At 37.3% G+C, this 13,305-nt stretch overlaps 1 protein-coding gene across 3 annotated transcripts in view; it reads left to right on the top strand.

The window, feature by feature from the left end:
- The window catches only part of Hmgcll1 (3-hydroxy-3-methylglutaryl-CoA lyase like 1), a 115,214-nt gene that overhangs the window by 51,169 nt on the left and 50,740 nt on the right, over positions 1 to 13,305 (top strand). For all 3 annotated transcript variants that reach the window (XM_060384745.1, XM_060384743.1, XM_060384744.1), the window contains exons 4-5: positions 7,814 to 7,909; positions 9,829 to 9,977. In XM_060384745.1, coding sequence (XP_060240728.1) covers positions 7,814 to 7,909; positions 9,829 to 9,977 — 245 coding nt within the window. The remainder of the gene's footprint in view (positions 1 to 7,813; positions 7,910 to 9,828; positions 9,978 to 13,305) is intronic.

The raw sequence follows: 13,305 nt of genomic DNA, 5'->3' as shown, positions 1-13,305 counted from the left end.
AGGAGTAAGGTAAAGTAGATGATGGTTAGAACAGAACTCAAGCGCACATATGGTCGAGGCAGTAGGGACTGGCTGGATGCTACTCATTCTTTAAGTGTCTTTAAGGACCTCTCTATGAGGTCCTCCACAGTGTAGTCCTTGTTAACATCTAAGACGATGCTTAGTGGTCTACAAGTGACATGCTTTGTATAGTTAAGCCTTGCAATTTGTATAGCTTTGATTTGGCAGAACCTATTAGTTAAGACAGTTATGAAGCCCACCAAGTTTCAAAGAAGGGAGAAAAAAACCACTTTTTAAAAAAATTATAGTGTAGCTTTATGAGAAAGGAAATATCGGGACTATCATTTTACAAGTGTCACAGTTTTATCCTAAAAACCGATATAGAAATATTTTAAATATTTGCTTTTTCATAGTAGTAATTAAAAAATAAATGCAATCAGCAGAGAAACAAAGTCTGTGATATAAACCCTAAATTTTTTAATTAATTTATTTTTTATTAATTACAGTTTATTCACTTTGTAGCCCAACTGTAGGCCCCTCATCCTCATCTCCTCCCAATCCCACCCTCTCTCACTCTTCTCCACCCATGTTCCTCCCCCAGTCCACAATAGGGGAAGTCCTCCTTTTCTGTCTGACCCTAGCCTATCAGGTCTCCTCAGCACTGCCTGCATTGTCTTCCTCTGTGGCCTGGTCAGGCTGCTCCCCGATCACGGGGAGGTGACCAAAGAGCAGGCCCCTGAGTTCATGTCAGAGACAGTCTCTGTTCCCCTTACTAGGGAACCCAGTTGGAGACTGAGCTGCCATGGGCTACCTCTTAAAACCCCTAAATTTAGAAACACTTGCTTTAGCCCAGGTAAGTATTGGACTATTCATACACGCCTCTCTCTAATACATTTCCTTTATAAAACTGTTTTGCCTAAAAAAACCAATTCATATGGATATGTGAAGGAAAGCATGCTGCCTCAGCAGCTTGCAAAATGAGAAAGAAGAATGCTGCCTCCACGACCTGTCTATTGCTCATTCTGACCTGCTTAGGTAAGGCAGACATGAGGGAGAAGCTGTTGACGCACATTGTAGGTGTGGCCTTCATAACCACATGTGTTTTGCAGGAACCCAGCACTTTCCCAGACCTGTCTGTACACATAGCTCACAGTAGACGGGGGAGGGGGGAAATGAAGGCCGAGAATCACTCACCTGAGAATCACTCCATCATCTTTGTGGAGGGTCCAGTGTAGAACAGGAGATGCCCAGCATGACCTAGTTTAACACACTGTTGACACAGAATCTCTACTTTTAAAGGGAAACAAATGAGAGTAAAGCCTCTTTTCAACATCTAATGCCAATGTACTCCAAAAATGAAAGTAGCAATTAGATATTCAGTGTTATTTTCATTAGCACAAAATGCTTCTCACTTTAAGTTGTTATCTTAAAATATACTAATCAGAGTATTCAGCTTTTTCTTTTTAATGAAAAGATTGTGTATTATGAATGTTATCGTAGGTATTATATTGTGCAGAGTGAATTTCATTTCTATCCTGTATCTGTAGTGAAATGTATAGTAAAGGCATTGTGTCTGGCTTTGGGTGAAATGTTTCAACATGGCCTTTGCTATGTTTGCATTAATCACCAGAGGCTGAGAAATTATTTAGAGACTGTCTGAACATTGAAGAAATCTTGTCTCTTTAGAGAATCTGTACTTGGTAATATGTGAGAGCTTCTAGCTGCACAGACCTTGGTTCTAAGACACTCCTGGCAAACCTGGAGTTCTTATTTTTGATTATAGCTAGCCATGGCCAAAAAGGACTGAGATTCGTGGAGGTTTTCTGTCATTGTAGGCAGCAAGGGCAAGATAACTTTGATAGTTGGAACTTTTTCCAGACCCAATTAAGCTTATAATGTTTGACTAAATTAGCTAGAGTGAGCTAATGTGTGTTAGTGTTTCCCAAAGAGGCTGAACCCCTCTGCTTCTCAGAAACATGAAGGCTTAGCATCTTGGTGAGTTTCTCTCTCTACTGTGGCACCTGTGACCCATATGTATCTATCCATATGTATCAGTGTTATTTCTGTATCAATGGGCATCAGTACATCTTTATTTAGAATGATGATGTAGATTGTTTTTCTATCAGAAGTGTCAAGGGTTGTGTAATCATTTGTGTGTGTGTTTTGAAATCAGTGATTAACTTCCACTGCACTATAGGGGAAACAACAGCTTGCAACCACTTTGCAAATTTTTAAAACTCCTTTGTTTGTCTCAGAAAGATAGAAAAATGTGAATAAAACTTAGACAGGTTGTCATAGTAGGTACTATTTTTCTGCCCTTGAACTCGATTACAATTTAGCTTCAATAAACATTGAAAAAATGCTGGTAACACTGTATTATATTACATTGTGTTGTATAGTAATTTCTTCTCTAAGATGTACTTTTACTACTATGACAAAGGAAAAGCAAAGCTGACAGCGTTCTATCAACATCATTATTTTGATTTTTAGATGTTTAAAAAGAAGGTATAATCTAATTTTATTTTGATTTCTTTTTCCCTCTAAAATTCATTCCACTTAGAAAGTAATGTGCACTACTTTTCAATAATATAATTAGTTCATTTGATTGGGTAAAGTGTTATAATGAAACATTGTACTTCATCTTATATTCAGTTTCATTCAGTTTGTCATCTTTATCAAAATTTTTGTGTTTATCCATGAAGAATAGAAATAAGTTTTCAAAAACATTTCGGTCACATTTAAAAGACACTTCTGTGTGTAGCTGAAAACATTTTCAAATTCTTTGACCGTTTCATACATGTGTTCAGTTACCTTAGTAATTAATACTCCCTATTCCTCCTTTCCACCATTTCCTTCTCCCAGTGGAACCTTTATTTTTCTCAACAAGTTTTCTTCCTATTTTCATGTTGTTGAACTGTTGCTCTTCATAATTACCTTTTATGTATTGACACCTTGGAGGTCTGTACATATTACGTAAAAGACAAAAACCAGGTAGAGGAATATTTTGCCTTAGAAATATTTGCTTATGACTTTTTACATTAGCCTTTGAAGTTGCTCTATGTTGATGATTGGCCTTCACTGAACAGTCTACAGGCTGAGCCATCTAGGTGCAGTGGACTGTGGGAGACACAGATTGTAGTCAAGAGGCCTGACGAAAAGGAGCTTGGGAACTGTACTAAATTAATAATAATCAAGATGACTGTGATGAAAACTTTTTAGAATAACAGAATGTTCTGATAAGGGTTCTGAATTCAAGCATTTTTATTGTTAAGTCAGAGGATATTCTTTGGAAAAATGCTGTTAATTTAATAACTGTCCTAGAAAAATTTACATTTGACATTGAAAAAGACTATAGGTTAGAGTTACATATTCTTTGAGATACAAATATATTGAAGTAAATTCATGATAATCCTGCTCCAGAATTAATACTACCTATCTTAGATTGATTCAACTTATATTTTATCTGCTTACGGTTTGTAGAAAGAAAGGTATGACCTAGTTTTCTAAATATAAGCACACACACACACACACACACACACACACACACACTCCTCGACTTCTCCATATCCTCCATCCTCCCTGCACTTCGGGGATATCATTATGTCTGTTATTTAACTTGTACTTTCTGATGAAGAAGTAGAAAATTTGTGACCTGATTTTTACTCATTCCTGGTATGATTTGGCCAGGCATTTTCATTTCTCCATGTTTTGGAACCTTTCCACTTATTCATTCTCCCACTTAAAGCTTTTATTTTTTTTTCTGTATTAAAAACTATACAGAGCCCTTTGTTAGACTCAAAACTGAGAAACAGTGTAGGCTCAACTCTATAATTAAGGTGAATGGGAGGATACAGTTGCTTGGCAAATGCACACACACACACACACACACACGCACACACACACAAAGGGATTTTAAAATAAAGTTAGTATATGTAAATGAATTATAATCTGGTAGACCCAGATAACTAGCATTGCTGGGTGGGTTGGTATTGGGCATACAGGCACTTTTGGAAATTCTGCCTTCACTGTTTACTAAAACAAAAATCTCCAGCATCCACATTAAACTTAAGCCTCAAGATTACATGCTACTGCGGTGCTTTCTGTGGTAATGAGACCTTGCTTTTGTGATATCTCTTTCTTCTTGATAGTGTCTGATTGGTAGTGAGTTTTTAACCCAGTAACCCAGACTTCACCTCTCTGCTGCAGCCCTTCACAGTGCTGTAGGTTTAAAGTGTTAAGAATACAAAACTCCATTAGCAAAAGACACTGAAAGCGATTTGCTCCACTATTTTAAAAATTTCTCATGCTTCCATGCGACAGAAAGAACAACACTGGCAACATTAATCTCATATACAAAAGCATATACATGAAGAGCAACATGATTACACAGGCACAGAAAGAAATTTATACTGGGAGCTTTGAGACCTTTTGCCCTTACTTCAGAATGATGTTGGGAACATGATATTTTTAATACTGGAAGAGCAGGCAGGTGGCTACAAAGGCATTGACCCTAAAAAAGAATGACTAATGTATACATGCTATGTTTACCTGCCTAAGCTGGGAAATGTTATCGAATAAAAAAGGCTTTCATTTCTTCCCTCAAAGATGTTAGTGCTACAGCTCTTAACCCACAGAGCCATTTCTGTAGGTGGTGTTTATCTTGTAATATAAAAATGAATATGTGTGCACATCACTGAATTTTGATTAGCATCTGTTCACAGGGATAGAGGAGGGGGAATTGTGGAAGCCTTTGAGGCACATGGACATTCCATCCAACAGAGGGTACTACAAAGGTCCTTTGCATACAAAAGTAAAGTTGAACAAGGAAGGACAGGAAATTATACACCAGGCCAAATTAGTTTTAAGGCTTCTGGACTTAAGTTTTGTGAGTACGGGTGTCAGATCATTTTAGCTTTGGCAGCCAAGCAGGGTATTGGGTAGAAAAAAAAAAAAGGATGTTCAATTTTCCAGAGATTTCCTGTGTTTATTATTGTAAGGCTGTGATTTATTAAGAGTGTCTTACTTCTTCAAGCAGACCAAGATTTCCTCTGTGCTACCGAGGCTAAGATAGATGAGGTCTGTGCTAGGCGTCTATGAATGAGACATGGTTACAGGATCAAGCTATAGTGCTATTCATAGCTGCCTTCAGCACTCTCACCCAGGATTGTCAGGAAGCACTCAAGTCTCATTTTTTTTTCTCATTACTGAGTTTCCAAATGTTACCTTTAAGAGGAATAACTGCTCATATTGAGTTTTGAGTTATAAGGTCTGAAACCACATCACTTATGTTTTTTCACTAATCGATGGCATGTGTTGAAGAAATTGCATGTTCTCTTATCTGTCTGTCTTTCCTGCTGAAAAAAAAAAAAGCAGCAGCACTGGCAGACATGGCCAGATGAGACTCTAAATAATAACTTACAACATTATTTCCTTTTCGTTCAGTAAGATCTGAATACTGTTCTGTATTGATGATGGACAAAAGCAAAGACCTCAAGATACTGCTGAGCTGGAAGAAAGGACAGTCGTATGTCCATATGTATAAGTATGTTTCCTAGAAAGAATTTAAGATAGTATGTTAAGAGAATTAAAAGCTAGATATAACTAGAGATACTATGACATAGTAAGAATGAATAAAACCCCCTTACTGGGTGTGTAAAACTAGAGGACTCTTTTCAACAAAATAATTATGATACCAGATTCTATTTAGGTGGGGAAACAAGTGCTAAATTTTAACCACAAAAACAACTCATTAAGCTACAGAAATGTAAACTTTACAACTGTGACAAGTATCTGTAAATTAATTATGATAATATTTTCAAAAACTGACACAAATGTTGGAGATGACGTCATAAAACGTTTTCCTTCAGTGTTTGTGCATTCATTGTCTTTTTTTGCAAGACAATATGATTAAATCTTTTCTCTGTGCCAGAAGGTACTCTGCAGGTTTTTGGAGGAAAAGAATCATCATCAAACCTAGCTTTAGGTGGTGCATGCTACAATACCGAACTGCCTGGATAGATATGGGTACAGGTATCTTGCCACAGTGACATGTCTTGGGAATTATCAATTACTTCTTGTTGGAAATGAGGCCCACTCAATGGGAGAGAATGTATGTTCAGTACTGTAGACCCTGCATACTACAGTATTGATCTGTCTGGCAAAATGTGGTCATTGATACAAAAGTGGCATGAATGTTTGGGGGATAAATAACTGCCTCCTGGTTGGATATGAGGCCTGCTTAGTAGGGAGGAATTCATGCCTGGCATTCAAGACATAGTCAAAGCATATGACTGGTCACAGGGCATGTATGGGAATCTACACCTGATGTCTTACTGAATGCACATGCAATCATGCTGTCTTCTAAGTATTTCATTTTTATACCTTTGGGGTAGAGCACCTCTCAGCCTTGGTCGCAGAGGGATTAAGAGGTACAGCCTTGTTGGAGTCAATGTGGCCTTCTGGTAGGAAGTATACCACTAGGGGTGGGCTTTGAGGTGTGTGTGTGTGTGTGTGTGTGTGTGTGTAAAATAGTTATATTTTCATTGATTTAATTTTACTAATTAAAAACGGTATGTGATCATGATAAAAATAAAATAAACAGAGGATAAATAACTCCTACTGTCACTTTCATTGGAGGGTAGTAATTTGGGAGTGGTATCTATTCCCACACCTTTCTCCAAGCTCATCTATGACACGTTCCATTATTTATGTACTATCTATCTATGTACACATTTTTATACCATAGTTTCAATATATTTTAGATTATAGATATAACCTATGTTCACTTAGTTCTTAGTGTAGATAGTTTATTATGCAAACATAACAGAACACAAGGCCCACTCTCCAGCCCAGGGGGGAAATAATGAGGGTCATTAAATCAAGCCTCACAGAAGCGTCTACACTTTTAAGTATGTAATCCTCATTATAATTCATGTCAATATTTCTATCTGATCTTAGTATTAGATCTTTATGTTAATTAACTTACCGACTTTGTAGATTTGCTATTTTAATCCAGAATTAATTTGTAGTAATCACATAAAATACATTTTTGATCATGTAGTGTAGTTTTTGTACCAAGCACTCTTTACTTTATTCAACTTTTCATATATAAGAACAGGTAGCAATTTTATGATGATACTAAATGAAGCCTTCTAACTGGAATATCCACATTAGCCCAGTAATATGGGTTGTTGGTCCCAGACATGTTAAGTGATTTAAATGGTGTCATACAATTTATATTTTCTTTTTTTCTCTTTTTATATCTTTTTTATACATTATTATTATTATTATTTACATTTTATTAACTCTGTATCCCAGCTGTATCCCACTCCCTTATTCCCTCCCAATCTCACCCTCCCTCCCTCATCTCCTCCCTGCCCCTTTCCAAGTCCACGGATTGGGGAGGACCTCCTCCCCTTTCATCTGACCCTGTTTTATCAGGTATCTTCAGGACTGGCTGCAAACACTCTAAAATTTTATGCACTGAAAAGTTTCTTTCTATCTTGAGTGTCTGATGCTAGCAAATGACTGCAAGAAAATAAGTATTGGTTACAAGAAAATGTCAGAAATCCTGGTTCTCTGTAGTCACCCATTTACTCTGATCCTGGTATGTGAATTGGTAAAGTCCTGCCTTGTTATAGTGCATATATGGTAATGAGAACTACTTTTCCTTAAGTACACGTGAACACGTCTCATGTCAGACATTAATTAATAGAATGTATTTTATATGTAACTATAACTTACACAGAGGCCGGTAATACATTTGATAGCTTGCTCAGTTCCATACTGACATATAAAATATTATGTATTTAAGATGGCTGATCACACCGAAGTGATGAGAGGCATTCATCAGTACCCAGGAGTTCGCTATCCTGTCCTTATTCCTAATCTTCAGGGTTTCCACCGTGCTGTAAGTGTGCTTCTGTCTTCTGTAAACTTGCCTTTATTGTTTTGAAGATTTTTTGAAAGTTAAAATGCTGTCCCACGGAATTCACCAATCTTCAGTTGTAATTAATCTGCTTCTTACTAACTTGAACACATAGAAATCAAGAACCCATTGCATTATTAGGATATAATGTAATACCCATATAGCTCCTTCAGTGTAACCAAGAACTGAACAAGAAAAACAGAATTCTCTATTTGGGATGAAGTTTTAAACGTATATTTTGCGCTTCCCTATTGTAGGGCATACCTTACACATTTATTGAGGAAGCATTATAAGGATCGATGTTCCTAAAATAGATGTTGTGTCAACATTTTGGGGCCAGCCTTTTATTTCTGTGGATTCTTTTCTTAGACTAAAACTAATCATCGGCACTGTATTTTTTTATTCCTCTTATGTTTTATTTCTTGCGATTCTGTGTTGCTTAGGCATTTACATGATTTAAAGAAAAGTGTTAATGACTATAACCATGAGAAAGATTCCCATTATCTTTATTTTAAAACTTACTGCATTATCCTTAGATATTTCGTTGCAAAGCAATTGCAGTATATATTATGTACATCCATGAGGATTTTATGTTCTATATTTGATATTGTGCTGCATGAAGTTGAGGTTGTAGCGTCTGTTCAGTACATTACCTGTTGGTATATTTACTGTTGGAGCCATTTATCTTTTATTTGATTGGATATAATTTTATGACATTTTTAAAATAAAAGAATATTGCTGTCATCAAGTCTTTCCAAAGAAAAGAAGGTCTCTGTCTTGAAGAAAATACTCAAGACACCTGCTCTAAAATTAGTTTAACAATAGAATGAATGCTGGCTTTAGAGGCCTATGGGTTTGTAATCATAGCATTGTTTGGTAGCTTACGAACAGCCTGAGGCCGGATGGCAAACAAGTTGGTGCTGTATTCATAGAAGAAGCCCAATAATAATTACAGGGCTTTTTCAGATTACAAAAATTGCATGCAGCATAATTCTAATATTACTGGCAAAAAAGCGCATGCTTAACAAAATATAAATTTTATTTTAGAGGATCAAAAAAGTCTTCTAAATGTTGGAAGATATATATATATATATATATATATATATATATATATATCCTTTTAAATGTATTAACAGGCATTCAGAACTGAGGGCATGTAAAACCCAGTCAGGCAGCGAGCAAGAAATTAACACAAGGTCTTGAAGGTGCGTCTTAGAAAACTGGGAGGTTTGACACCTGAAAACGTATATTGCAGACGCTGTGGGTATCATAAACACAACAAAGGGGAAAACAGGTAGGGTTAATCCAGTTATTATTTTAGAGTTAAAGACTAACAATCGGACTTGCACCTTAGTCACATGAGCACATGACTTTGATAGTCAGGATACAAAGCAACAGAAGCTAGCTAGGAACAACAGTGAAATTTAAAGGCGAAATGGTGAATTGGGAAAACGCTTTCTGTTGGGAAGACATTCTCTGTTGGATTATAGGAAGAAGAGAGAAACCGAAGTACCTTGCACTGTTCTTTTTCAGTAATTGCTTCCAAAATAATGTTATCCAGAAAAATGAAGGCTTTGGTGCCATCTATGTGTTTTTTTTCATAATTATGGTTAAAGCGCTTTTTGGATAACATGATGAAAGACAGAATTAACCGGACCATCATCACTGTGGATTATGTGTCTCAGAATCTTAAGAATATTGTAGCTTGTGGAATCTTCTTGTTACTGTAAAATTTTTTTTTTCCACTTCAAAGCAGTGTAAGTGGCAAAATGAGAGGGAACTGGCTTTAAATTTTAAGGAGACGTGATAACACAGGCGTGGCCTGAGAGTAGTCACTGTTCTGCTGTAAGCCTCAAGGTTTTAAAACTTGTGAGCTTTGGGCTGTAAACTGTATCTTTCAGGTTGCTGCCGGAGCCACTGAGATAGCAGTGTTTGGTGCAGCTTCTGAATCTTTCAGCAAGAAGAATATTAACTGCTCCATTGAAGAAAGTATGGGAAGGTTTGAGGAGGTCATCAGCTCTGCAAGGCACATGGACATCCCAGTGCGAGGGTACTCACAAAACCCAACTCGATTTCATTTGCATCTATTTAAATTACCTTGATAAACTTTTTTTTTTACCATTTACATATATGTAGCAAAGCATTTGTACCATATTTGCTTACAGTAATCACTATGCAGTTATATCGCATTAATAACAATTACCGTGTTTCTAGCTCATGGAATGTGGACTCTCATCGATATTAGATCTAGGATGCGAACCTGACATGAAGACTCAGCTATCCAGATATAGTTAACTGCCATGTAAGACTCATTTGTGTCAGTAAATCAGAGCTACTTCTGTAAACGTAGGTGTATCCCATATTATCTCATATTATTCCCACTCTCTGCCACTTCATATAGAAAGAAACTGCCTTGCTTTGGATATGCATCACTGGCTTTCATTCCAGGAGCTCCCACTAAGGACAACAGAGTTGGAAATACTGTGAGAAGACCAAAAAACTCAGTCTTCTCTTTGAGGAGTTTACATGGTTGCCAGAATTGAAATGTCATGTGATGTCATTTCTAAATTCACTGTCTCGGGGTTCTTGCAATAGATCCATATGCAAACCAGTAGGAAACAGAGTAGCAGAGAGCAAAGACAGGAACATTTGGAGGCCATCAACAGTGATGGAACCGAAGGAAGGAGGAAAGTCTGTTTGTGTTTTTTTTTAATTTTTATTAATTACCCTTTATTCACTTTGTATCCCCCCTGTAGCCTGCTCCCCCCTCCTCTCCCAATCCCTCCCTCATGCCTCCCTCTCTCCACACATGCCCCTCCCCAAGTCCACCAACAGGGGAGTTCCTCCTCCCCTTCCCTCTGACCCTAGTCTATCAGGTCTCATCAGGACTTGCTGCATTGTCTTCCTCTGTGGCCTGGTAAGGCTGCTCCCCCCTTAGGGGGAGGTGATCAAAAAGCAGGCCAATCAGTTCATGTCAGAGACAGTCCCTGTTCCCCTTACTATGGAACCCTGCTTCCAAGACCAGTGGTTGCAGCATAGCTTTGGAATTGTTTCCATGAACTGAACAATATGTGATAAGCTCTTTGATATGAAAGAATGACAGTAGCTTGTTTTCTAATAAGTATATAAATACTCAGATATGACAGACTTTCATTTCATGCTGGGGATGGATTTTGATGTACCTTGAAATTCTATTAGTTGAAGTGAGCAATGTCCATAGAGGCAGAATAATTCAACAGCTAATGAGAAGAGAGGATTGGCTTAGTGATCCCCAGCACTGCATGTTTAAAAATAATAGCAATGTGAAAGACAATTGGTTTTGCTCAGATGTAGCCCATGGGCAGCTCAGTCTCCATGGGGGTCTCCTAGTAAGGAAAGCAGGGGCAGTCTCTGGCATGAACTCGGGTGCCTGCTCTTTGATCACCTCACCCTGGCAAGGTGGTCTTACTAGACCACAGAGAAAGAGAATCTAGATAGTCCATCACAAAATGGCTTGTGATGATTGGAATGAAGCCTAGGAGAACAGAGACTTCTACACTATATTGTGTGTTTTCTTTTGAATTGTTATCTTCCCAGCTTTCCACTATAATTTTTTTAATATTGTATTTCTTTGGGGCTTAATAGATATTTTTCACATAAAGAACTTGCAAAAAAACATTAAAGCCAAAGTAATACATACCCATCATCATAAAATAATAGCATATTTATTTTAAGGCCAAATTAATCAATATAAAAGTAGAGCTATTCTATAAACTTTCAAATTTAAATATCAAAGTTGCTCCTTCTTTCTTGCCGTTAGAAGAAATGGGATATAAACACTCTTGTCTATTTCAAAATGTGAAGAATATTTAACCAGTGATTCTCTACCATTGGATGTGATCCCTTTGGGGATTAAATGTCCCTTTCACAGGGGTCACATATCAGATATCCTGCATATCAGATATTTACATTTTGATTCATAGCAGTAGCAAAATTATGGTTATGAAGTAGCAATGAAAATAATTTTCTGGTTGGGGACCACACAACGTGAGGAACTGTGGTAAAGGGTAACAGCATTAGGAAGTTTAGAACCACTGATTTAGAGGAAAGTAATCCTCACTGAAAAGTTAAGGAAACTCACTGTAAAAGCATATTACTGTATTACCATGGATCATTATTGTAGAGTTGCAATGTAGGAAAATACAGCCTGCACAACACATTTATTTTTTTTGGTTTCAATTTGAAGTTTATTTCTGGATCTTCCAGAGGACTAAATATTTTTAGAAATATAACCTTGAGCATGTGTGTTCCTTAATTGTTTGAGTACGCAAATGCATTTCCTTTTTTATCTTTGCATTGAAGTTAAATATGTATTTATTTTTATGTTTTTTTGTATTTTATTCATTCTTTGAGAATTTCATATACACACAGGCGCACGTATTTTGATTATATCATTCTCCCAGTCTTTCTAAATCCCCTTGCCTCTTATTCACCTCCACATGCCTCTCTCAACTCCATGTCCTCTTTGTATAGTACACTGTGTTATGTGCTCATAAATGGGTATTACGAAATGAAAATTTCAGAGGCTCCACTCTCAACCATGAAATCTGAAAGATCTGGATATGGCCAGCACAGTTTAGTCTGTCATTTTACCTCTATATGAGCTACCTAAGGCTTGGAAGATAGTTCTCCATTTTTATTGGGAGGCTAAGTTATTTGTTGATTTTTTTAAAGATTACAAAATGCCTGCAGAGACTAATGAATTAACCAAGGACCGTGCATGGAGAGGACTAGACCCCTGCTCAGATGTAGCCCATGGGCAGCTCAGTCTCCATTGGGGTCTCCTAGTAAGGAAAGCAGGGGCAGTCTCTGGCATGAACTCGGGTGCCTGCTCTTTGATCACCTCACCCTGGCAAGGTGGTCTTACTAGACCACAGAGAAAGAGAATCCAGATAGTCCTGATGAGACCTGATAGGCTAGGGTCAGACAGTAAGGGAGGAGGACCTCCCCTATACTGACTAGGGCAGGGTTGGCAGAGGAGAAGGAGGGAGGGTAGGACTGGGAGGAGATGAGGGAGGGGGATGCAGGTGGGATACAAAGTGAATAAATTGTAATAAATAATAACAATAGCAAAAACAAAACACAAGAATATATATCTGTGATCAGCATCTGTTGTATTTCTTAATGAGACTAAGGAGTAAGGCAAATTATTAGTTAATATAAAAAACCATAGATTTCATTTAGGTACAAAAACAAAAGAAAATTATGAGATATAATGTTTAATTTCAGTAATAATTTATGCATTGGATTTTCCTCCATCCACAATGTGCGCAGTCTTTATTTTCCTTTTTACCTGTCAACCCAAACCGAATCTAAACCAAGTCTGTTTGGTTTCCCAA

Source organism: Meriones unguiculatus, chromosome 6 (genome assembly GCF_030254825.1).
Source record: "Meriones unguiculatus strain TT.TT164.6M chromosome 6, Bangor_MerUng_6.1, whole genome shotgun sequence".
In the NCBI taxonomy this organism is placed as follows: domain Eukaryota; kingdom Metazoa; phylum Chordata; class Mammalia; order Rodentia; family Muridae; genus Meriones; species Meriones unguiculatus.
This window is presented reverse-complemented; position numbering and strand designations above follow the sequence as displayed.